General features: G+C 31.6%; 1 protein-coding gene across 6 annotated transcripts in view; it reads left to right on the top strand.

Annotated features, from left to right (window-relative positions):
- The window catches only part of Dgkb (diacylglycerol kinase beta), a 575,876-nt gene that overhangs the window by 161,073 nt on the left and 386,873 nt on the right, over window positions 1–27,930 (top strand). For all 6 annotated transcript variants that reach the window (XM_076863035.1, XM_076863026.1, XM_076863017.1 and 3 more), the window contains 3 exons: window positions 190–306; window positions 11,437–11,510; window positions 18,682–18,756. In XM_076863035.1, the coding sequence (XP_076719150.1) occupies window positions 190–306; window positions 11,437–11,510; window positions 18,682–18,756 (266 nt within the window). The remainder of the gene's footprint in view (window positions 1–189; window positions 307–11,436; window positions 11,511–18,681; window positions 18,757–27,930) is intronic.

The raw sequence follows: 27,930 nt of genomic DNA, 5'->3' as shown, positions 1-27,930 counted from the left end.
ATATTTTTTCATTATGTAACTATCACATATATGGAGCCAGTTAAAGAAATGGTTTTTGTACTATGTAGTTGGAACTCCAAATAAGGAAGTTGGGCCTCAGTTTGTAACCATGAGATATTTATTAGTTGCACCTTCTAGTGAAATATTTTCTTATGTTAAGTTTATTTTTATAAAATACTTTTCTTACAGGAAAGACAAGCAACAGTGAATAAGGAAAAGAGTGGTTCCCAGCAGCCAAACAAAGGAACTGATAGGAACAAAATGCAAAGAGCCAACTCTGTTACTGTCGATGGACAAGGCCTACAGGTATGACTTTTTAAATACAAATCTTAGTGGATTTTATGTTTGTTCCTCTTATGTTCTAAGAACAGCATATGTTCAGTTATCAACACATTTATTTAACATTTATGTTAGCTTAGTAGACTGTTTCAGAAAGATTGTTATTAATTTATCAAGATGTCAGTCTTACAGTGATTGACAGAGTGACATTCTGGTTAGATTAATCATTTATGATGTTATCTCCATAAACTCAAATTGGAAAAGTCTTTTGTCAATCTAAAACTTTTTTCAAATTAATACTAAATATACACATTTATTATATACACATGTGTCATTTACAAGTATGTTCTCTCCTACTCTCTCTTCATTTGTATATATACTAAGTATGGGTATGATTTTGAGGAGTCATTTTTATTGTAAAACTATTATTTAGGAAAGAAAACAAAGGAACTCTATTTGCATGGTTATATTTTTTCCTAAATAAATTATAAAGAAATTTTATTATAATTTATCCATATACTACAAAGTTTTAAATATAAATGAGAAACCATATATATTTCTAGTTGAAACACATGTAGCTAAACTTTTTCTGGTACTTTAAAAACCTGTGTATTTTCTCTGTGATCTCTGATATCAAAAGAGCATTTCTTTCCATCTGCATTTGAAGTTACTTTATAGAGTAAATATATTTTATGTATTTACTCTACTTTTAACTCCAAAATGTAAACAATCAACAAAATGAGCTTAATCTATGAAATTGGGAAGTTAATTTTTAATTTTTCTATCTATATGTTTCTTTCAATTACTTATTCCTTCCCTTAACAATATGGTTCAAATTTCACATTGTCCAGGAAAACTTACCAAACACTTAACATACAGATTATGTCATATACTTGCATTTAGTGTATGTGATTGATTTTAGCATATTATTGATTTTAATCAATTTTATTATATTTATTACAATTTATTGTTTTACCTGTGAAAATATGTTACGTCTTTTTGTATTTTTCAATTTACAAGTACAATTAAGAGTACATAATACATGCCTAAATATTTGCTTATTCATTGTCTTGAATAACTCATGGAAACTTTAGTAATTATTGCTTACAAATATATAATAAGGGATCCAGGTTTTGATCTATTAAAACACATTTCAAATAGAAAATCTCATAAATTATTAACAAAATTGTGAAAAGATAATTATGAAATGTAAAATTATTATGCATCAGAGTATATGATTCAATTATGAAAGACTAACTCAAAAAGTAATTTTCAGAAATCTTATCTATGTATTTAGCATAGCATCTCATTGAAGCCCTCAAATATGAAATCTGTCCACAATTTTTTAATTAATACATATATTTGTTCTAATTTTTTCACAATTTTGATAGCAAAGAAATTTCACTGAAGTCTTATAAAAATTATTTAAAAATCAACATTTGATTTTAATGTGTCAATTGGAAATATTGATCAATTTAAAATTTTCGTCACACTGAGTTCTTGCCATAAAATTGATGAAACAAAACTGGTTTTGAAATCCAAGTATATTTCAGTCAAAGCAAGGTACATATTTATCGTGATGGAAAAGAAGCATGTTATCTTTTATCACTGTTTAGTATAACCTATGCATTATGGTGATATTTTATACATATTAGCCTGTTTTCATTCTCAAAAGAAACATGAGATCAATGCCCTTATAGTTATCACATTTTCAAAATTATATTAATACTAAGAAGTAGGGTAACTTTCCCAAGGCCACCTTGTCATTCATTGATAAAGCCTAATACTGAAGGAGGACTCTGACTCAAATTCTGTGTTTTACTCTTGAGACAACCTGTCTCTTTGCTCAAGAAATTTAAACATATGTGTAACTGCCAAAATTCTGACTGCCTTGTTCTCCCAAGTGTTCTAATATTGCTTGAGGTATTGAGATAAAAAATCATATATTCACTACAACTATAACTTTTGTAGACTCAGCCTCTTAAGATTTAAGTAATTATGTCTGAATTTTTCCATATTCAAAACCAAAATTAAATGGTATATGCACAGTATTTTAAAGGTTTAAATTGAGATAGCAACATAAGTTCTATCTTTTAATTTAAAATGATTCTGAAATATTTGGTCATATTATAGTTAAATTAGTCACATTAAAAACCCTAGATGATTAACATTCTCTATGGATGTGTGGGCTTCTCCGAGCAGGTATTTACTTGTTTTAGCTTTTTTTGGCATATGAAAGTGTAAGCTGAAGTTGTCAGTAAGCAAAATGTAGACATCAGCCTTAACAAAACAGCAGTAAATAACTGATATTGTAATGTTATAATAAATTTTCAGTTTTTGTGAATTGGTACATTATCATGTGCAAAAGTCTGTTTTATCCCAGCAGAATGGATCCCATAAGTATTCATATAATTTGGAGAAAAAGTAAAATGATAAATTTTGAGATAGTTATTTCATGCAAAATGGTAAAAGATTGTGTTATAATGATCGATTTTAAAATGGTAAAAGGTTGTTGTGGTTTTTAACCAGAAAAGCCAAAAACATCTACCAGAAAATGAATTTTTCTCTAAGCTTTAAAAATTACATATCATAAAAAAGCATTGAGTTGCAGTCCAGTTTGCATATAACTCAGTGACAGGAGAGATCTACACTGCTTAAAGAAGACTATTAATCATAGTTAAGCACATTCATCTTACGTCTTTCCAGCTAACCAGCATAATGATCAGGATTATTATTTCTAATTAGAGGAAGTAATAGATCATGTATAACCTTAGGATGAGTCTCATTAATTAACCCGAGTCCTAGGGGACTTCAAGTAGCGGTGGTTAGGCACTCTGTCTTTGTCATTTCTCACACCATAGGTTTACATTTATTAGATACTATCAAATGTAATTGAAACTACAATTTTTTAAGATGCAGGAGATATAAAAATACAGGTGACCAACCCATCTGTAAATGGATAAAGGAAAAAAATTAAAAAGAACAGTTGTTTAAAATGTATTATGCTAAAGTTACCCTGTCCTAAATATTATTTGAAATTTCCAAATAGAAGGGTCACCAGAGAGCGAAAGAATCTAGTTTCTTAGTTTCTCATACTTTAAACCCAAGGTAGGAAGATGGGACCTTTTCACTTAGTATCTAAAACTAAACCAATGTCTTGCCCCAACGATCATTTCTCCCCACTGTCTATTTTATGTTTTATCTTATTTTTGTAATCACCAAGATTATCACCTATACATGCACTATTGCATTATAAACAAATGTATAATATGCTTATCAATTAATCTGCTGTATTTGATTTGTGTATGTGTGTGTGTGTGTGTGTGTGTGTGTGTGACACATTTGATAGTTACCTATATATGTGTATTCCTCACTCACTTAGTACCCTTAATCCTTGTGATTCTTTCATACTGAGATCATAATTGTCATTCTAATTCCCTAAGTTCAGGGTTATTGCTCTATAGTTCTAAGTATTGTAACAAACTTTGAACAGAATCACTTTTTTCATATGCATATTTTACTAGGTGAAAAGTAATATGAAAAATATAGAGCTGTGTTTTCTATAATTTTAAGAAGATGGCTAAAGAGGATATTTGGATAAATTATTAAAACAGGTGAGTCATTTGTACATAAGCATTATGAGAAATGGGAAGCTGTAACTTCTAACACAAGTGTTATGGTTTGGATATGTGGCGTTCCCCTAAAGCTCCTGTGTGAGACAATGTAAGAAAGTTCTGAGGTGAAAGGATTGGGTTATAAGATCATAAACCTTCTCAGTGGATTAGACCATTGGTTAACTGGACAATAATTTTAGGTAGGTAGAATGTGGTTCGAAAAGTAGATTACTGGAGACATTCTTCTGGCATTTATATTTTTTCCCTGGTGAGTGGGGCCTTGTCTCTGCTTCCTGTTGCCATGTCCTGAGCTGCTTTCCTCCTCCATGCCCTTTCAACATGTTCTGCCTTACCTTGGGTCCAGGACAATGGAGTTGGCTATCTGTGCACTGAGACCTCTGAAACTATGAGTGCCGAATAAATTTTCTCTCCCTAACTTGTTCCTGTTAAGTCTTTTGTTTGCATTGGCACAAAGCTGACTAAAACAGGAAATGTATGCCCACAATTGTAAGATCAAAAAGAGATAGATGTTTGGAGTAGACTGAGTAGGATAGCAAGCAGTAGAGAGTGCTTAAGAGAAGAAACAGCAGCTAGATGCTATAAGTCCTGGGAAAACTTTCATAAAAACTTTGTCTTTTGATATGAGATGAGGAAATCTTGAGGGGGAGGATGAAGCAGAGAATGACATGATTTAAATTATTGGTTTTGTAAAGATTAGCTTATTGCTGCACTGAATGCTCTGTAAATTACTGAATTATAGGATGGGGTGATAATAGGCTGGAGGCTTGTCAGTGTAGAACAACAGATATGGAGAAATGATTTGAGGATCAAACTAAAAGGATAAGCTGATGAATTAAGTGTAGAGTCTATAAGAAAATGAGGATTCAGATATCACCCTAGTGAGTCCATGCAACTGAAATGGTGGAGTTGCCATTGAATGAGATGAATGAAGAGTTTGGGAGAGTATGGTTTGGGGAGAAATTTCTGATCCTGTCAGACATCCAAATGGAAATATCAATTAGGAAGACCATCAAGAAATGTATGATTCAGGTTAAAGGACAATATAAATTTATGAGTAAAGATATTGATGATACTTAAAGGCATCAAAAAGGAATATAAATATATATGAATGATATATATACTAATATAATATACTATGTAGCAATATATGTTAAGAGGAGGAGTAGAACTGGAATCCACAATCAGTCTGACTCCAAAGTTTCATTTTCTTTAAAGGTATTATACTAAACAGTCCCTTCGAATGAACAAATATGTTTTACATGATTAACTCTATTTTACATAGAGGAAAATACAACATGAACAGTGTCCTTCTGGAACTTTCTTCATACTTACCTAATTAATAACTATTTTCAAGATTTAAAGTACCAAAGGTACCCGGAATATTTTGTCTGTTCATCAATATCTTCTTTGTTATTCTCCATCAGTGTATCTCAACATTCTTAAAAACTGTTTCATAAAGAGAAAGAGTTCTGTAGAGATATTTAAGCACAGAGATGGGTTAATGAGAGACTGGGAATAGGCTCGGGGTTTTTTTGTCTTTAGATATAGAATCTTAGCTTTTACCTGTTTATTTACTGTATCATTTTAAGATTCTCTCCAATGCTGTATAAGTATATACTTCCAACAGGGAATAGATTTATGGTGACAGAGTCTTGATATATTTGTGCTTTTTCTTTTGCTTCCCATTCCATCAAAATCTATGACTGAGTATAATATTTTAGTATATCAATAAATTAGTTTGCAAAATACTAACATTTACATCTCATTTCAAAAATTTTATATAAAAGCAAAAATTCAAAATTCATTCTTTTAAATAATAGATGAGAGTCCAAGAGAGAAATAGTAAACTTGATTATAACATTGATAAATTTCTTCTATCTTATCCTCAGATCCCACTGAAGTTTTATAAATTGTTTCAATAATATGTTAAATAAAAGAAACTAGTCTTGAATCATAATAACTTCCTGTGTTAGATAGTTGTATGTGTTGAACAGAATGCTTCTTGAGGGTATACAATGCTAAAGTTAAGTATAAGTAATGGAGAACTATTTTGTGAAGTGACTAACAGATGGTTCAGGGGAAAGACTCTTTAAACAGTCCTTGTAACTTTTCTCTAAATTCGAGATTTGTTATAGTTTGAATATAAGAATGTTTCCAGAAAAACTTGTGCTTTAAAAGCATAATCTAAAATGTACCAAGGTTCAGAGATGAGATCATTAGACAATGATGAGTGTCTACCTTATGAATGGATTAATCCATTTAGTGGATTAATAATGGGTGGTAATTTTAGGCAGGTGGGATATGTTTGGAGGAAGTAGATAACTGGAGGAATGCCTTTAAAGACTATATATTGTGCCTGGCTCCTTGCAAGTGTATTTGTTTTCTTTCACTCTCTTTCCTGGCTGTCATGATTTGGGCACCTTTTTTTTTTTTTTTTTTTTTTTTTACTAAACCCTTACACCATGATGTTCTGACCCATCTCAGGCCCAGAGCAATGCAGTCAGCCAACTGTGAACTGAGACATTTGAAACTATGAATACACCATTAAATTTTTCTTCTATAGTTTGCTCTTGTCAGGTATTTTGTTCACAGCAATAAAAATCTAACAATAGATTGTTTCAAAAAATAAAAATAAAACTATCACTGTGAAGTTTAAAAAATGTTATTGAAAGATATTTACATAAATCTTTATTCACTGAAATCAATTATTCTGAGTTTTAGAAACTGAGAGATCTGTTTATAATCCTTTATTTGGTAGATATGATTCATGTTATAGTATAAATTAGCTCCCCTAGACTAAATTCTGTACAGAAGATGAAGTTACTTCTACCTAATTGGCCTCTCTGGAAACCAGAATCTGAAATCAAATAGATTAGATTAAGTAACTGAAATATCACATCTAATAATGACTACATGTTTTTCTTAGTCTCAGACTCTTTCAGACATAAAAGAATTGACTGAAAATGAGTAAGAACATATTAAATATAAGAATAGCATAATATAAGAAAAAATACAGAGTCCATTCAGTGTTTTGATATCAAGGAACAATTGTTCTCCCCCACTCCCAGACTAGATATATTAATAAGTTTGATGAAGAATAAAGTATTTCTCTATGCCTGATATGATTTGTATCCATTTTGAGTCCTTATAGAACTTGCTTTTGTTCACATCATTTACATTTGTGTTATAGAGCATTTAGCAGAGAAACAACAAAAACAGGGAACACACAAAACAACAATGTATTGAAAAACATAGCCATCAGTTTTTCTGTCATGTAAATAAAGTCCAGAAGTAGGCTCTCTGGCACTAAGACAACTACACAGTCTCATTGGGAATGCCAATCCTACTGTTCTCTTTCATGTCCTCCATTGATGGCATCTTCAAAGTCAACTAATGAGCAAAGATGGCTACCTTAATTTCCAAATTTCATGTTGGCAATCAGGAAGAAAAAGATTAGAAACTTTCTCACAGTGTTGAGGCTAGGGTATCCAAGACCATGGTACAGGCAAAGTAGATTAATTTCCAGACCACTTGGCTTGTAGGCAGCCACTATCTCACTGGGTGTTCCAAAAGAGAAACAGAGGGAGACATGGAGGATTAGAGAGAATCTTGTCTGTTCAATAGGCACTAATGTCATTATAAGGATCTTACCCTCTTGTACTTAGCTAACCCTAATTATCTCCAGAAAACCCCATCTCCAAGTGTCATTACATTGGGGCTTAGAACTTAAACATATGAATCTCAGGAGGGACATAATTTAGTCATAGTAACTTCCAAGAGATCTCACCAGACAAAACATAAACACATTTTTCTTCTTTCTGTGTATTTGTGTGTCCTTTTACCTTACAAGATACCAGAAGTTACAATTTCTTAAAGCTCTTAAAAAGTGTCTGTGTGTATATACGTGTGTGTGTGTGTGTGTGTGTGTGTGTGTGTGTGTGTGTGAATTCTGTAAGCAGCAGACACTTCCAAAATATAGATAGGATGGGAGGATGGAATCTTTCTAAATTACCATATGCACCAGGTTCTTTTACCCAGGGCAAAGGGGAATATGGTACTGAAGTGCCAAAAGCAGATTCTACCACTAAGATACTGCTGCTTATTTCAGACTGTCACTGAACTCAGTAGTTGTTTATTTTTAACTTGTCAGACTTGAAAATGACTATGCAGTACTGCAGGTCTTTGGCTCTCAAATCTAAGAGTTCTGTCTTTACTTGGCATCCAAATTTACTCAGTTATATGGGCCTTCTTTTTATAGTTGCAAAGGTTAACACAATTTTAAAGCTTTTTGAATGAGCATAGAAAAACATGACAGGTTTGCCTGGAACTCTAACATTTCTAGTCTAACACCATAATATGTTCCTCAACACCAGAGACTTAGTGATGTAGTTGTTCAATCACATATCACCCCTTCAATGGGGATTACATTATGTCAAGTACCTGTTAATATCATCAAATGGGGTGATACCGCTGGTTATTGGTGATGAGTCCTGCTTCCCTACATGTTGAAGTTTTGAAGTTTGAACATTAGAGAAGCATGATGAGGCAAGGCAAGCATATATCATATAAAGCAGGGCTTATTTAAAAAGGTGTGACATAGACTTCTCGGGAGGGAGAAAGGGGCCATAGCTGGTACCATGGTAGCCCAAGAAGCAGGGTGTTCTGCCCTTTTTGTTTGTTCTCCTGCCTTTTCCCCCTTGCTTTCTCCTTCCTGCATAGGTGACTAGGCCCAAGAATGCTTGGTGGAAAGGCCCAAAGGTGGGAAACTGGTGTGCTGAAGGGGAAAGGGCTGGATGGAGTAGCCAAGGACACATTAACAACCTTGTAGCTCTTGAGACAGCTTACCTTGGCAACAGGTTTGAGCTGGGCCAGGTTGTTGAAAAGGGTGGAGGAAGGGCTCTGAAGGAATTAACATTTCAATCCCTCAGGGGACAGTCTCCAACTTCCCAGACTCACTCAAAATAGGCCTCCTTCATTGACCTGATTTGATTTACCTATCCATATGAACCGCCTATCTAATTCTGGCTTCAGGGGCACAAATCCAGAGTACCTGATAACTTACAAATAAACACCACATTATAGTTTTAACATTTGTCTCATTTTTGTAGTAAGGGTAGATGTGATGAAAACTGCAAATTTATTTTAATATTTTCATATTTGATATTTGACTTTTGTCACTTATGAAATATCGCCATTCTCCTAAATTCTTTAAATTCTCTTCTATTTTTCTAGTCCATTTTATCTGTTTCTCTGGGGAACACAACTCCTAAAAATAATGCCTGAATATGTATGTATGTATGTATATATGTATGTATTTATTTATAGGATGTGGATTAAACCCAGTGGCACTTTACTACTGAGCTATATCCCCATTCATTCTTATGTGTGTGTGTGTGTGATTATATATGCATACACACACACACACACACACACACACACACATATATATATATGTATGTGTATATATATATATATATATATATATATATATATATATATTTACTTTTTATTTTTTGAGACAAGTTCTTACTAAGTTGCTGAAGCTGACCTAGAATTTATGATACTCCTGGCTTAGCTCCCAAGTTACTGGTATTACAGGCATGTATCACTGCACCCAGACTAGATTTTATATATTATTTTGAGATATTCTACTGACTACTAAAATATTTAACTAATTATTCATAATATTATGGAATTTATTACACAAGTATTACTGACCTTTATTTGATCTTTTTGTTGATGCCTTAAATATTTCACAAAATAAATATATTTGACCCTACATTTTAAAATATATTTTTAAAAGAATTCCAAATTTGGAACCAGTTTAAATTTATATTTACATGTAAACTTATATAGTGGTAAGCTTAATGTTGAGTTTGGGAATGAAAAGAGAAACAATATGTGTGTTCAGATTTAATACTCTGCTCAAATCCCTTATTTACCCTGAAATTCTCACCTGTTTTCAAAAGTAAGGAGTAACACTTCCAATTAAGATAAAAAATCAAGTAAAATATTTGTTTGGTAGGTTTAACTTTTGCATAAGAGAAAAAATGGAAATTTAACACTAATGATTAGACATAGGTGTGTTTTTTTCAGTTCAGTTTTGAATGGGCAAAAGAAGCACATATCAGCAGTCCAAGGTCTTTAATATGTAGGTACTGGATATGCATTCATTAATTGAGAACTTTTAGTTCAGGGTGAACTGGGAAGTTGCTACAGAAGTTACTCCAGCTCACCTTTTCCAGTTGATTTAGAGGCAAATTAGGAAAGAAGAACTCTGGTGCTCTTTACTAAGGAAAGTAAAACAGTCAGACACTATGATAGATAGTAATGAAAACTAGCTGGATAAGAGTAGATGAATTAAGAAGATCTTACTCAACTTTCTCATTTAGCTAATGTGAGGAGTTTAACATTTTCCAATTGTCAATACTCATTAGAAAAATGCCATTGTACTTAAGAGTTGGAAGAAAATATGTTAGTAGAATATTCTGACTTATTGAATAGGAAGGAAGGGCATGCTATGGTGACATTATTGTTTTCAATTGTTTCATTAAATATTTAAGGATACTTTCTAGGAGAGACATATCATTGCAGAAAGAATACTCTGAATATACTTTCACAAAAGCAGATTATTCTAAAACTTTTCAACTTAATACGTAGAGTGTCCATTCTATCAGCTACATCTCTCTCTTAACATTGAATTCAGGTTAAAAAAAAATAAGTATTTATACATGCTGTTTAAAACAAGTCTACCCCCATAAATGAAGTCCTAACACTTTACCTCCTTTTCCTTCATGGCACATTTCACTAATAGTATGTATTTGTTTGTTTAGTGTATAATTCTCCCCTTGGATATAACCTCCATTAGGATGGGCACTTGATCTTTCTTGTTCCACATAGAAGTGAATAGTGATGAAGGCAGCACGTAGGATGTAGTAGGGACATGGACAGTCCTTGATAAGTGAAAGAGAGACCCTTTTCCAAAGGAGTCTTAGCAAATAGATTTGATTCGCTGGCACTCTGCTCACCACGCTGGGAAAGAAAGCATTGAGGAAAGATTGCTCAGAACAGACTTCTCAGCCCAAATGCATCTGAAGACATTTGCTGAGTTTCGAGTTCCTGTGTGGTCTGAAAGGTAGATTCCACAAAGGCCACAGAGCTCTGAATAAGGGGCCCTCTTTAAAAGAAGCCTTCTGTATCACTTGATCTTTCTATTTGCTTATGATCTTTCCCTGAAATTCTTCTTTATTCTGACTCATTTGCTTAGTGACTCACAAATTGCATCTTTATAGTTTTCATCTAACAGCTATTTTCTTTTCTTAAGGGCCTTCCCCTCTGCCCTCTACATTGTCAAGCCCACCTCTCTGTGCAGAGAAGGTTTTCCTTTTGATACACTTTATAGAATAAAAGTGTCACATTCATGAATTTGTACATTGAAATTTCATGATGTAGAAATAGCAAGGAGTCTTCTTCAAATATCAGATGCCTAATAACTTCTCTATATACCAACCTTTTTTTCTAGATCACTCCTGTTCCTGGAACTCATCCGCTTTTAGTTTTTGTGAACCCCAAAAGTGGTGGGAAGCAAGGAGAACGGTATGCTTTTAAATAACATGTTTATTTTCTATATCATAAATATAAAAAGATCAGCTAAAATTGTGATGTGCACATGTTTAGAAATTATTCCTCACCATTTAGTAATTTTAATGTTATATATATATATATATATATATATATATATATATATATATTTCCAGCATCTACATATAATATACTGCTAATAATTTTTATAGTTTAAAACTCAATGTAATGGCTTTTTTGTAAGCATTTTATTATTATAGCTCAGCTATCTGCATTCTTTACAACCCACCTATCATCTTAACCCTTAACAAAGAGCTTTGCTTACAGTCTGGTTTCATAACTACTATTGAATAAAAACTGAGTCTCTAACCTCTTAATCAGGTGATTGGAGATAAATCATAACCAAGTACTTAGGAGCAGAATTTATATCCAGCTTCTAGGCAAAATATATTGTTACAATTATTTTGCATGCACATTTTGGAGAAAATGAAGCCATATTTTCTGGAAAAGCACAATATATTTAATCTGAATAATAATACACTGCATTATCAGATATATTCATATACTAGCTGATGACATAAAATTTCATTTTGTACTGGATTAGTGATTAAATAATAATATTTAATAGAAATTTGAAAATCATTCTCTTAAAAAATAAGTCTAATGTCCTATTGAAGAGGACAGTGATAAACAAAACTGTAGCTATGCCTACCTTCATGATGTCTAGATATCTTTCTTAACCTCAACCTAATATAAGCAAATAGACAAAGCACTTACACAAGCACTATAATTGGAAAACAAATGTCTTTTGTGGTTTAACTAGTAACAATTGGAAATGTTTTCATAAATGATAGAATTTGCAAAGTAATATCCTTTCCTAATATTTAAATTTTGAATGTATTTCTGTGAAATAAAAAGAATTCATTTTTCAATCAAAAACAAATATTACTTCTGCATAAAATGTGTTTTTAAAATTTCCATTAACATATTTATGTTTGTACACTGCTAAGCATGATCTGAATTATTATATTTTTAAGAGAGAGAGAGAGAGAGAGAGAGAATTTTTTAATATTTATTTTTTAGTTTTCGGCGGACACAACATCTTTGTTTGTATGTGGTGCTGAGGCTTGAACCCGGGCCGCACGCGTGCCAGGCGAGCGTGCTACCACTTAAGCCACATTCCCCAGCCCAAGATATGAATTATTTTAAATAAATAATCGCTTAATAGGTAAAATTTCACAAAATTTTACTTAAGAGAATGGTTGCCTTGCTCAAACAGGTATAAAATTGTAATTGAATAATAATGCTAAAATTATTTTCTATTGTGCCATTTGCAGTTTGTTAGCTGTCTATACTTTGAGTATTTTTTATTTAAATTAAATTTATTCTTTAACACATAACGACATAACAATTGCACATATGAATTAAGTACCAAGTGATGTTTGGATTATATGTATATATTGTATAGTATTTAAATCAGATTCACCATATCTCTCTCCTCAAACATTTATCCTTTTTTTTTCTCATGCGAAAATTCACACTCTATTCTCCTAGCTTTATTAAAATGTATGTTATTATCCATAGCCATCATCTGGGAAATAGCATACCAGAGCTGCTTCTTCCTCTCTAACCCTAAGTACCCATTGATCAATCTCTCTTCAGACCCTCCCTCCCGCTAGTCTCACCAGCCTCTAGTAACCACCATTCCACTATCAATCTCTTTGAGGCCAACTTTTTTTTTTAATTCCATTTGAATGAGGTTATTTCCCTTATTTTTCTGTGTCTGAGCATAATGATCACTAGTTCCATACATTTTGTTGCAAAAACAATATTTGCAACATTTTAATGTTCCACTGTCAATTTATACTACATTTACTTACTGCATTCATCAGCTGAGGGATACTTTGGTTGTTTCTACTTCTTGGCTAAGGTAAACAGTACCACAATAGACAGAGATGTGCAGGTGCCTCTTCAGCATATTGATTTCACTTGCTTTGGGTGCATACACCCAAAAGTGAAATCAATATGCTGAAGAGGCACCTTAAGTATGCACCCAAAGCAAATGAAATCAATATGCTGAAGAGGGATTGTTGTATCATATGATAGTTCTATTTTTAATATTTTAAGGAACCCTCCACTATCTCCCACAATGGCTACTAATTTACATTCCCATCAACAGTGCAAGGGATCAATCTTATCTACATCCTAGTCAGTACTTAATATCTGTAGTATTTTTAATAATGTCATTCTTACTGGAATGAGGTGATATCTAATTGGATTTTGTTTTTCATTTCTCTGATGATTTGTGATTTGGGACATTTTTTTCATATACGTATCATATACCTGATGATCTTCTTTTGAGAAATCTCTATTTATGTCTATTGCTTATTTTCAATTAGTTTTTCATGCTTTTAATGTTTTGGAATTCCTTATACATGCAGATATCAACCCCTAGCCATATGTATAGTTTGCAGACTCACTATGTTGACTGTTTCCTAGGCTGTTCAAAAGTTTTTTTGTTTGATATAATCTCTTTTGTCCATGTGATTAGCTCAATAGATGCAGAAAAGTCAATTGATTAGATTCAGCATCTATTCATGATCAAACATTGAACAAAGAGAGCACAGAAATAAAATTAGCTCAATGTAATAAATGCCAAATATAACAAGTCCACAGCTGACATCATACTGAATGGGGAAAGATTATAAGCTTTCTTTTTATGATCTGGAATAAAATAAGAAAATCTACTTTCACCACTTTATTCAACATAGTCTGACGTAGAATAATCAAGCAAGAGACAGAAATAAAAGGCATCCACATAGGAAAAAGGAAATTCAATATTTACTGTTTGCATATGACATGATCTTCCACATAGAAAGCCCAAAACATTCCACCAAAATCCTCCATCAGAAAAAATTTAATAGAATTAATTCAAATTAATTTGAAATCAGCAAAGTATAGGATATAAAACTCAGTATACAAAAGCCAGCAGTGTTGTTATATTCCACTAGCAAAGTATTTAAAATTGAAATCAAGAAAATAATACCATTTATAAAGGTTACCAAAAAATTAAAATACACCATAATAAACCAAAGCAAGGAGATGAAAGATATCTACAATGAAATTTATGAAACACTGATTAAAATAACTAAATGGGACACAAAAAATATGATTTTTGTGTTCATAGATTAGAATAATCAACCTTTGTAGAATGCCCATGATTCCCAAAGTGATCTCTAGTTTTAAGGCAATCCCTACCAAATACCAATTACATAGGACTAGGAAAGACAATCCTAGAATTTGTTTAAAATCACACAGAAAACCTAAGTAACTAAAGACACATTGACCAAAAAGAAAAAAGAGGAGCATGACACTAACTTCAGAATCTACTATAAAGCAGTAGTAATCAAAACATGGTTTTGTCATAGACATAGACACATAGACAGATGGAACAGAAAAGAGTCCAGAATTTTACTTGTGCTTCCACAGCTGAGTTTTGACAGAGGTATTAACAACATGTGTTGGAGACAGTCTTTTCAATATATTGTAGTAAGAGAATATCCACAAGCAAAAGATTAAAACTAGGTCACTCTCATCCTTTATAAAAATTAACTCAAAATGTATTAAAACCTTATAAAATCTGAATCTATGAACCTACTAGGAAAAAAAAAAGATAAGGGAAATGACTCACAACACTGCAATGGGCAAGAATATTTTTGGACAAGACCCCAAAAGCATAGGAAATTAAAGCAAAAATATACTGTGGTTACCTTGAATACAAATATCTCTCACAAAGAATCAGATAAGATTTAAATCTATGTTAAACAGTAAAGTCAAATGAAATCAATAGAAAAGAATTAAAAATATATTTCCAAAAGAAACTACATTTCCTTCTAATTAAAATTACATTAATCATGTATGATGACCCTGAGCTTAATAACTGTCTTTCCCTTATCTCAGTACATATTTTTTTATAAATTATAAACCAATTACATAGGGATAAAATAATAAGGAAACAAAACTTTATGGGGAGAGGATGGCAAATTTGAATGCATAGTCTGTATTCATAGTAACTTCTGTTTTCTCTTCATCCATTCACTGGAACCATTCAAAATCAAATGAAATGTAAATATGTTTTAAAAGAGATTTATTATGAATGTTAAGTATAACTTTTTGTATGAATACAAGATACCTTTCACAATGGGATTACATAGTTTTTTTCTTTAAAATATTTTCAGCTATTTTGACTTTGATATGTCATATAAGTTGCAAAAGTCACAGAATTATATATGCACAAACAGTTCCCTATACCATGCAACAGGTGTGAAAGTGTTCACATATCATCCATTCAGACAGCAACCATTGGGCAAATTTAAACAATACTAGGATTTGGGGATAAAAGATTTGCAACAGTCATGCATGCTGTCAAACATGTAAGCAGATATATTGAATCCTATATGATAAATGTTAAACTAGAAATGTTCGAAATAAAGGTGCTATGGAGGATCCAATGGGGAAATATCTAAAAACTGAGAAGTCTTTGAAGAAAATGTAGTTTTTATATTGTTTGTTATTTAAATAAATGTTTCCCACATGTAGAACAGAGAAAGATAAATTCATGAAAAATCTTGATGTCAACTAGGAATGATTTACCAAGGTTTAAGTTTAAGGGAAAGATAAGAGATTAACTTGCCCATATTGGGAAGATATTGGAATTTCATCCTGGAAACAATATGTGTATACCTAAACGGTAGTAGGGGAAGGAACTGGAATGTGAAAAAATTAATAGATCTGAAGATCTATATAACGAAAATTACAGAACCCTAAAGAAAGAAATCAAAGAAGACCTTAGAAGATGGAAAGAACTACCTTGCTCTTGGATAGGCAGAATTAATATTATCAAAATGACCATACTACCAAAAGCACTATACAGATTTAATGCAATTCCAATCAAAATTCCAATGAAATTCCTCATAGAAATAGAAAAAGCAGTCATAAAATTCATCTGGAAAAATAAGAAACCCAGAATAGCTAAAGCAATCCTCAGCAAGATCAGTGAAGCAGGTGACATTACTATACCAGACCTGAAACTATACTACAGAGCAATAGTAACAAAAACAGCATGATATGGGCACCAAAACAGATTGGGAGACCAGTGGCACAGAATAGAGGACACAGAGACTAACCCACAAAATTACAATTATTTTATATTAGACAAAGGTGCTAAAAACATGCATTGGAGAAAAGATAGCCTCTTCAACAATGGTGCTGGGAAAACTAGAAATCCATATGCAACAAAATGAAATTAAACCCCTATCTCTCACCATGCACAACACTCAACTCAGAATGGATCAAGGACATAGGAATAAAACCAGAGACCCTGTGTCTAACAGAAGAAAAAGTAGGTCCTAATCTCCATCATCTCAGATTAGGCCCCAACTTCCTTAATAAAACTCCTTTGGGCCTTATTAAGACTAAGGAGAGGGATAGGTGGGTTAAATGGTGGTTCCATTTCCAATTTTATCCATACTATTTTCCATATTGGCTGCACCAATTTGCAGTTCCACCAGCAGTGTATGAGTGTACAAGGACTTAAAAAAAGCATACAACAGGGACACAGCCATATGAATGTTTATAGCAGCACAATTCACAATAGCTAAAGTGTGGAACCAACCTAGATGCCCTTCAGTAAATGAATGGATAAAAAAAATGTTGCATATATGCACAGTGGAATATTACTCAGCAATAAAAGAGAATAAAATCATGGCATTTGCAGGTAAATGGATGAAGTTAGAGAAGATAATGCTAAATGAAGTTAGCCAATCCCCAAAAAACAAATGCCGAATTTTTTCTCTGATATAAGTAGGTTGATTCATAGTGGGATAGGGATAGGGAGCGTGGGAGGGATAGAAAAACTTTATATAGAACAGAGGAGTTGGAGGGGAAGGGAAGGGGCATGGGGTTAGAAATTATGATGGAATATGTTGGTCATTATTATCCAAAGTACATGTATGAAAACATGAATTGGTGTGAATATACTTTGTATACAACCAGAGATATGAAAAATTGTGCTCTATTTGTGTAATAAGAATTGTAAAGTAATCTGCTGTCATATATAAATAAAAAAATTAATTAAAAAATTTAATAGAGCCAATGAGAGAAATTAAAGACCTGAACTAACCCAGTGAATAGTAGTACCCCAGCTTGACAGGCAATTTCTCAGTTAGAAGGCACAAGATGGTCCTCTGGTGGAGTTTTGGTGCCAGGGTAAAGGATCTATTGAGAATAACTCCAAGATCTTTCTTCAGCTACTAATCAGAAACTAGAATGTGTGGTTGTTGAAGATTTGAAGACGGGGAAATATATGTAGGTATTACACAGTGTGTTTACAGAATTTCTATCAGTAAGTATCATATAAATTCATTCATAGAATATAGAGTAATATTTTTATGTGTATATAAAAGTAATCCCCCAAATCAATATCACCCTTTACTTTAAATATTTTGTGTAAAAATTTAAACTATATGGGATATAAGAATTTAGAAACACTTTTGTTTGATTTGTGATATTAAAATTATTTTCTTTCAGAAAAATGAATTATTTAATACATATCTGTTAAGACAGTAGTTTTGTGAGTTAACAGGTCAAGATAATTGTTTATATAAAATAATTATGCCATCTGAGGCTACAGTCTTTGCTTACGTAAATACATATAAGGTATACAACCCCATTGTTTGTGTGGGGTAGATAATTTTGATCTCTATTAATTTGGCCAACAACTCAATCTCGAATTCTATGGAGAAAAGAATATATTTCCATTTATTGAGAGAATATATTTAAGTAATTTACTGAAATACTTTTCCAAATATTTATTTGAAACTCAATTATTTAACTAAATGATATTCAAAAGTGAGTTGGAGAATATTCTAAATGCCTATGCATATTTGGAATGCATCATTATTTCTGACTTCTAAGAAATATTGCCTTTACAATGGTTAACAAGTTCTTTTTCTTTTTATTTTTTTGAGAACTACTATTTCCTCTATTTCCTATTGAGATATTATATTTCTGGTACTATTAATGCAACACATATCAAATATTTCAATTGCAATTACATATTTATAACATTGAGATGTTACCCCCTAATTATAATTAAATTTCTTTTTTCTATATTTTATCTTTATAGAATTTACAGAAAATTTCAGTATCTACTAAATCCTCGACAGGTTTACAGTCTTTCTGGGAATGGACCAATGCCAGGGTAAGTCCAAGGATAATATCATTACCATTAACTTGCTTAATAGTAACTAATTTATTAAGCAGACTGTCATATCCATAAACAATGTTACTGGAATAATGCAGACTGATCAGTATATACAAAATTAAATGTGAACTGCATAAGAGAAACAATACAGATAATGTTAATTGAAATAGCTGACATTCCATTATAAGTAAAAATTTCCTCCCTTCTAAACATTGTGAAATAATACTAATAATACTCATAACAATAACAGTACACACAGCATACTAGACAAGTATTTGTGTTTAAAAAACTACTAAGCCATGTTTTTGAATTATAATTCTCCTTTATTTACTTATTAAATATAAAATATAGATCTGCTCCAGAATGTGGAGAAAACTAGTTAACAAAGAATCAAAATCATAATATGATATCTTAATTTATTGCTTGCAAAATCTAATGAATATCACTTTTTGTAACATATTTTATTGTTAATGGGTAAGATAAAGTGAAATAAAGTTGTTGTTTCAATATAAACTATCTGATTTTCATATCACAAATATGTACCAAAATAAATCATCATTAGTTTGGCCTAGTTAAATAATTAATTTTATCTTCTTCCACTAACCTCGTTTCTTTCTATCAACATGAGAGTAAACTTTAGACCACATAAGTAGAGAAGAGTTTAATCAGCTTTTGCATGCTCCATTTAAAAAAAAAAAAAGTATGATTTAAATTAACTCATATTTGGCAACTATATACCAAATATTGAAATTGTACTCTTGAAATTGCTGAGTACAATATATAGCATTGTTTCTTATGTTAAATAAATGTTAATAAAATACAGTTGATTAGCATAGGCTCCCACAATTATATTTATTTCTTCTATGCCTTGCTGCCTGCTGTCTAAGGTAGATTTGCAAATACTAAGAAATGATCTGAGGAATCTCCTTTCTGTAGAAGGCAGGCTTACCAGAATCACAACAATTTAGTTCAAATACTGCCTTTATTGAGCTCCAGAATCTAGAGGAATGATGATCAGAATATAGGCTAGGTGAACCACATGCAGAATGAATCAGGGTAAAAAAGTCAAGCCAAAGTAAAGACTTGATATTAACTCATAAGCTCAATTAGGGTAGTTCTTTTTCATGACATTTAATGTTTTCTGGACTTTCAAGAATAATGAATTCCAAAGTTTAGTCATGCCAAGAACTCTGCAGGTCCACAAAACCAAGTGAATCTAGAATTTTTTTTGCATTTCACAGTTAAGCAGCGTATCTGTTTGCTCTACCAATTACTAGTTTTGTAAATTTAACCTATTTGGGCCTTCATTGTCTAATCTGTAAAATGAGGGCTAGTACCTACCTCATAGAGTAGTTGTGAAGTTAAATAGGCAATGCCTATGAAGTACATAATCATGTACTTCCCACATGGTATGTCAATAAATGTTACAAATTTCAATAATATTTGTATTGATATTAATTAATAATAATAACCTAGCTTTGTAAATATACTACAATAGCATTGATTTTTAGCCCCATTTTCTCATTTCATTTCATTTACTTATTTATTTTTGCCTCTACACTTAAATATGCTTTACATGTTTTCTTTCTCTCTTTCAGTTTAAGGCCATTCATTATCCTCTACTCTATTTTAATTTTATTATATGAAAACATGGAAGTGTATACTACATAGTATTAATTTAATATGTGAAAAAATGAAAGTATATACTATATGTATGTTTGTGATTGTAAGAATCCTGCATACTGCAATAAATATTATGTAGAAAACAAGCAGATACTGGTCTCACTTCAAGAATTACCACTCCTTAGAAATTACCAGTATGATTGGGTATATCTTCCCAAACAATCAAATATACATATATAAACAAATGTCTGTCTTGCCTATATTTCTATCTAATATCTCTTATCTTTCTATCTAATATATTCAAATATATGTTTGATAGACAAATAGATGTTTTGACATAACTTGGAGTATAGACTATATTGTTTTGCAACTTGCTCCTTCTAGTCAAAAGCATGTAATTATTTGTCCTTCTCCTTTTCAGTAGTTATAGACAGTTTCATTATTTTTAAGGCCTGCATGGTATTCTGTAAGTTTGTTAGCTATCCATTGTTGATGAGTGTTTAGTTTGTGTTTGTTTTCTACTTATTGACAACTATGCTTTAACTCTATCAATTTGTTGAGTATTTATTATTATTGATATTGATTTATTATGTACTTTTGAAAGCTTGCTCAAATAGTTTCACAGAATAAGTCACTATAGGTAAAATTGCTTGACAGAAGTTTTTCAACTTTAAGTTTTTACTGGTTCTGCCAAATTACTATCCCAAAATTTTCTTTTAGTAATAAAAATAATATTTATTATATTTATTTATTATAATCCCAACAATAGTATATAATTCCTATTTCCCCAACCTCTCTTAAATTGGCTATCTATTTTAATCTCTGTATCTAATTTGAGAAGTGAAAATATGTACTTTATGTTTTTATTTGCATGTTTCTAATCAATTGTAAAGTTGAATATGGTATCAATTATGTTTATTTTTCTAAGCAAAGAAATATGCTCTAGTTTATTATCCAAATAACATATACTAAAAATTATGAGGTTGCTCATTGAATTATTAGGGAAACTAATAATTGGGAAATTATTAGTTTAGGAAAATAGGAAGCAGGACAGTTTGAGGAAAGGAGCATCAATAAAAAGAAAAGTCCCATGGTAGCTAGTGTTCAGAGTAATGGATTCCAGTCAATTGTTCTTAGTGTTTTCGTTTCTGTGCTCAAGGTTCACATATCATGGAGAAGCTTATGTATTTATCATGCCACACCCTTGGCTAGTGTGGAGTTGGACATCTTGTCTGATAATCCAATTGAAACTATCCAAACAGATTGTTTCCTCAAAACCAATGATGATGCTGGAGCCATTGAGGAAGAAAGGTGAATTCTTGGTAGGAGTAAACAGTAGGTATCCACCACAGTCTTAACAGTTGGGTGGAACAACATAACTTTTGCTATGAACATGCAAAATGGAAAAGATAACCACTAACCATATGGATATTCCTGAACATATCTGAAAATAGTCATGTCCTCTAGATAACCCAATGTCACAGTTACTATATCTAAGTTTAAGTTACATTTCTCTGGAAAACTCTTTGTAATGGCTATTCTCTCTTTACTAATTCCCTCAGTGTTCCAAAAATTCCAATTTTAACTATAAATATGAATTTAAGTGATATTTTTAATAATTAAAAGAATGAAACCTTATACAATCAATAGTCCTGGCTTCACAACTGGTTAAAAGCTGTTGGTGGAACCTAGCATTTTTCTCCTACTTTATCTTAGCTAGCCAGTAATTTATACCCAGCAGAGTGAACTAAGTATATTTACCTGATAGTACTTTGGTAGAATAGTTTGTGGAGGGGGAAAAACAATATTTTCTCATGTACATTTTTGATAGGCATGTTGGCACATGACAATATTAGTGCTGTCTATCATATATCTCTAGGTTTCCTCTAAGATACTTGATTTTATGATACTTCCTTTCATCCTAGGTGTTAAAAGTGGACATATAACTATCTCTTGCATTAAACTATAGGCAAAAGTATATTTTCCACAATTTCTTTTCATTTGCCATAATGACCAGCCACACTCTAGATACTGACTCTATAATTAGTGTGTATTATGAAGTGAAGACAGGAATAGAGAGAGCCTGATCACTCCAATGCATGAAGAATGAAGGATATTCAAAGCCTCTGTAATGTTATACCACTAAGATCTGGTGTTGCTTGTTACTCTTTGTAACCTAGGGCGTAGAGACTAAACCAATGGTGGGATTAGAGACCATAGTAGTATTTCCCATACCCACTGTGCAGCAACAAACCAGTTATCCCTGGGTTGTGAGAGTCAATTACATCTTATCTCCTTTATCTGTGGTTTGTCTAGTGGGAAAAAGAACCTGAAAATGTCCATTTTTAGCATTTAATTCAGTAAAAACTTTATTATCTTTTATGCCAGCTTGTCTCTGTTTAGTTTTTAAATTCTCCTATGAGCTGAAAACCAAGAGGATCAGAAAAAAAATGTTCAAAAGTGGACATATTAGACAGTGTCCTCCAGAGAAACACAACCACTAGGATATATCTATATAGTTATATCTATATCTGTATATTACATATATCTAAGGGGGTGTGGGGGATGTAGACATTAAAAGAATAGGGTCATGAGATTATAGAAGCTGGTGAATCCAAAATCTACAGAGTATATAATCCAGTTCAAATGTTCTCCAGCAGAACTCTTTTTTACTCAAAGGAGGGCAAACATTTTTTTTTTCTATCTGATCTTTAATGGATTGGATAAGGCCATACACATTGTGGAAGGAAATTTTCTTTATTCAGTACACCATTTTAAATGTTAATCTCATCTAAAAATGTCTTCACTGAATCAAGCACAAAAATGTTTGACCAAATATCTGGGAACCCTGTGGCCCAGCTTCATTTATATCTAAAATTGATCATTATTTAAATAAAATTTAAGTTTTTATTACTCAAGATTTGCCTTTTGACCCCAGAACTGTGTATTCTGATATTAGTGAAATGACACCTTGTAGATCAGTGTACATTCTAGATCCACTGGATAGTATATTATTTAGAGTCTTCCACTGATTCAGTGACTGGAATCTTAAGTAGACTATTTCAGTATTCTAATACTGCTTTAACCAATAAACTTATTTAAAGGACTTTTACTCCCAGGGCTATAAAACCGCTGTCTTTTCTCTGTTTTTGTTTTGAGAAAGTAATTCCTTAAGGAGAAGGCAAGACATAATTATATAAGACATTCAGTAATTCAGTTGTCAGTTGCTATGATCACTGACAAAGGCAAAATGGTTAAAAAAAAAAAAAGAAAGAAAGAAAGAAAGAAATCCAGTTGATACAAGAGTCTAATGTAGTTAGCTCAAATTGCTGTAGTTCCATTGTGGAAAGGATCCATTAGATCCTAGTTCCCTTGATGTAGTATATTGTAACTCACTAACTTGTTTCTTTGATGACAGCTGAGTATTCCAAAGTCAGTAGCTACTTTGTTGTCCAAGGCAAATTAATGTTGTTCATTCCTTCCATAACCTTCACCTCTGCCAACATGAATATGAGCCTTTGAATGCTCAGTGAAGAAATACTACTGCCTGGCATTGCTTTGGGGTATTTATGGTCTGAGAAATTCTGAAAAATTCATTTACATAATTTTCTTTTGTCACTGATATTCCATTCTTCTCCTTTCTAAGCCTTTGATAGTGTGAGTCATATTATCAGCCAGTGCTATTGAATTGGTGTATTTCCTAAACTATGGACATAGTGTAGTCCAGAAAATGTGGATGGCAATCTATATTGTATGAAGTACTGTTCCCAGATCAAATGGAGTTCTCCCTGTCCTTGAATCACTCCCAGGGTAATTATAATGCCGTAGCAGTTGATTAAATGTAAATTTTAAATTGTTCCTCTGGTCTTCATAGAATCAGATCTTTTTCCTTATACCATTAAATAAATATGTACATCTCTAGTTATAATAAACTAATTTCACATGTTAATGTGACTTAAAAAATGTTAATATCAGTTATTGTATACTTGTGACATTACTTGTTCCCTTTGACTCTAAGATTCTTGAAAGTACAGATGGCTTATTCTCACATTATCTTTCAAACTTGTAAGTAAAAAATAACAACTGTTTATTGAATTCAAATAAAATACAAGATAATTCTTTTAAAATATGTAAATTTCCCCATTATTGAACATAATTATACATTGATTATTTTTGAGAAAAGTGCTATATAAAAATCTTTTATTTCATCTATGTTAACTGAATATAGTACACATATAATTTTAAAAACTAAACTTATCAACCTACAGTCTTATGTATTCCAAATATCAGACATATTTCTATAGTGAAACTTCAAAATATATAATCCTATTAAAATAAATGTGCAATTTAGACAACATATAAAAGAGTCTATTTATTTTGTACTTTCTTAATTTAAAATATCATTTTATATAATATGATATCTACCATATTTATATTTAAATAGAATCCCTCTTGAATTAGAAAATTATGACCTTTTATATACATGTCTTGTTATGAAATTGTGTCGGAGATATAAGCAAAGTCCTCAAAAGACTAAGAAAATATTCATCAAAATTCAATCCAATTCTACTGGAAGTATACAAAAAATACAAAAATCTAATGCTTTACTAATGTAAAAAGCTTTTAACTTATCTCTTAATTGTAAAATATGAGGATCCAAGCCCTCTCACAGTTAAATACATCAGCATAATGTATAACTCTGCCTTGGTCACTGGAATGACCAAGTTTGAAAGATGACGTATTCTTTCAAATTAAGATCTGTAAATTAGTAAAAGCAACAAAACCCATAACAGTCTCATACAATTAAAGATTACATAATTTCTTGCCTTAAACAAGAAATTTTCCCATTTGAGGTATTATAGCTCTGTAATTACTTTATATACATGTCAACAAATGCATTATGACTTCAAAGATTTTGAAAAATCTGAACAGTTATTACTCATATCATAGAGAACAGAAAAAACATTAACTTAATGACTGTTACCAGATCGATCTATCTATCTATCTATCTATCTATCTATCTATCTATCTACCTACCTACCTACCTAACCTACCTACCTACCTATAGGTAGGTAGGTAGGTAGATAGATAGATATTATTTGTTTCACTGTTTAGAGATCATTGCTTAAATTGCCAGAACATTAAAAGATAGTTTTTTAAAATTAAATATATTTATATGATTAAATGTTATTTAACCATGAAACATGTTAATCATGAATAAAAAAGAAATCATAAGAAAAATATTTATTATAAAATATAAGAAAATGTCAGAAATCATCCTTGTTTTGTAGATGGTAACAATCATAAAGATATTTCCCTATGAAGAAGTGTCTGAAAAGATGAAAATCATGTTAGAATAATGGACTGTTGGGCTACCTTAATTTTATAAATTAATTATTTAATGTTATAAAATTAGTATCTATTCCTAAGGAGTAAATTATTCCCAAATTTGCTTAAAATGATAAACTGTTAGCTCACATGCAAAAACTAGATAATTGAACTGACTGTTGAAAATCACTACTTTTTTTTTGTTTCTTTAACTGTTTCTGATTTTTTTCTACAAAAATCAAGCATAACAAATAACTATTTATTTCAGTATTTTCAATGTATTATCATCTATCCTTGTCCATCAAGTTCCCTGATGCAAGTTTGTCACCATACAAGCAATTTAATAATCATGACTTTTATAGTAAATTTTTTAAAAAATGATTATGCAGCAATTATTCTATATCAATATGTAAGACATATGTACAATGACCAGAGTCATCACTTATATGTATAATAGTGACCACAAAGTAATCTCTTTCTACCCACAGCAAGAAATTATAACTTCCTTTTAAGAGTTGGCATAATCATTATTTCAGCTGATATGCTATGGTCTATTCCTGACATCTCCCAGGAATGTGCAAAGAACACAAGTATACCAGGCAACAATGTCAACAGAGATTGTACAAAATCATATACTACATGTGCATTTTTTCAGAACAACTAATTTCAGAGTATGAGAAGAACTGGCTACGTGATGCTATGTAACTAAAGATAAAAAAAAGATTCAAGATTGCACAGAGCACAATTTATTAGGCACATGCTGACAGAGCAAGGTCCTGTGTGGCAGCAAGACCAGGTGGATCCCCATTATGTGGGCCAGAAGAAGGAGGACACAATAGACAGGACAAAAGTGACTGCATCTTGTTTGAAATATACCTGGTTAATCACAAGCCAATATCATTGACTTCAGGCACATTCCTGACACTAAAGGTGCCAGGGTCTCATTGTAAAGCTTCACTTACCACTCTAGTGGTTTTGTTTATTTACTACTGTAAACTATGTGGGGGAACCTGTCAGGGTTACTTGTCATGGTGGTACAACTCATGGTAACTGTTGGTCATATCAAGTTGAATCCTTATATATATGATATACATGTGAGAGGATGAGCAGTCCTGTCAATAGCACACAATATATAGCTCATATTCTCTTCTTCAGTGTTTTTATTCATTAAACATATGGTTTACATCGATAAATATTTGTGACTTGCAATGCTTTTTATTTTGCCACAAAGCTTTTCAACAAAATTAACTCAGAATTGAAAATGTCTCGTAATTGAAAGAGTAAGTTTTGAATTTCTGTTTCTTAAAAGTATGATGAATTTATAATATGTGTGAAATATTTGTTGACATTCCTCCCTCAACTGGAATCCTAGTGATAAAAATGGCCAGGTGAAAACTAACAACAAACTGAGAAAGTATCAACATGTGCTTTAAAATTAAGAGTAAATTCTCTGCCCAAGGGCAATCATTTAGATTACAGAAAATCCCTTTCCATATCACTCTTTGAAGCATGATTTTTCATTCAGATCAAATGACAATTTTAAATTACTGTTCATTTTCACTTCCAAATTTTCTTATGTTTGCTATAAGTGAAGTGATTGCCATTAGTATTTTGACACCATTAGCAGAACTTTAAAAAGAACAAATTATATCATATTTATATCAGAATGCTCAGAATGCTTTAAATAGAAAACCTGTTTGCATAGTGATTTGAGCTAATTCAATTCATGGACACTAATAACATTTGGAAGCATTCATTTGCATGCAACATTTGAAATTAGTGATATGCTAACATAAACTAATTTAAAAGGTTCAGCACTAAAGATGCAGTTATTTGAATGTAGATTTTTGACAGAACATCTCATTTCTACAAAAACATGGTTCTTACTACAATAAGATATATATACATGAAAAAACATGTTTGAAATGATAGTGCCAAGCACATAACTGTATCAAAAGAAGATTTTAACATTCTATTAGTTACAATTAAAAACCTTAATTGTCACATCATATGCATACATACATGAATACATACATTCCTACAATTGCCTACCCCCCACACACAAACACAAATTTGTTATTCAGTTATTCTCTTTTTTGACTTTAGAGTCACTAAGAATCCTTGCGGGGGAGGGGGAGGTGAGATGACTATGATATTGAGTCAATAAAGTTAAAAAGTGATTATCAGAGATTATGGAAAAGAAGTTATTTTAAATTATAT

Source organism: Callospermophilus lateralis, chromosome 1, assembly GCF_048772815.1.
Source record: "Callospermophilus lateralis isolate mCalLat2 chromosome 1, mCalLat2.hap1, whole genome shotgun sequence".
NCBI classification, from domain to species: Eukaryota; Metazoa; Chordata; class Mammalia; order Rodentia; family Sciuridae; genus Callospermophilus; species Callospermophilus lateralis.
This window is presented reverse-complemented; position numbering and strand designations above follow the sequence as displayed.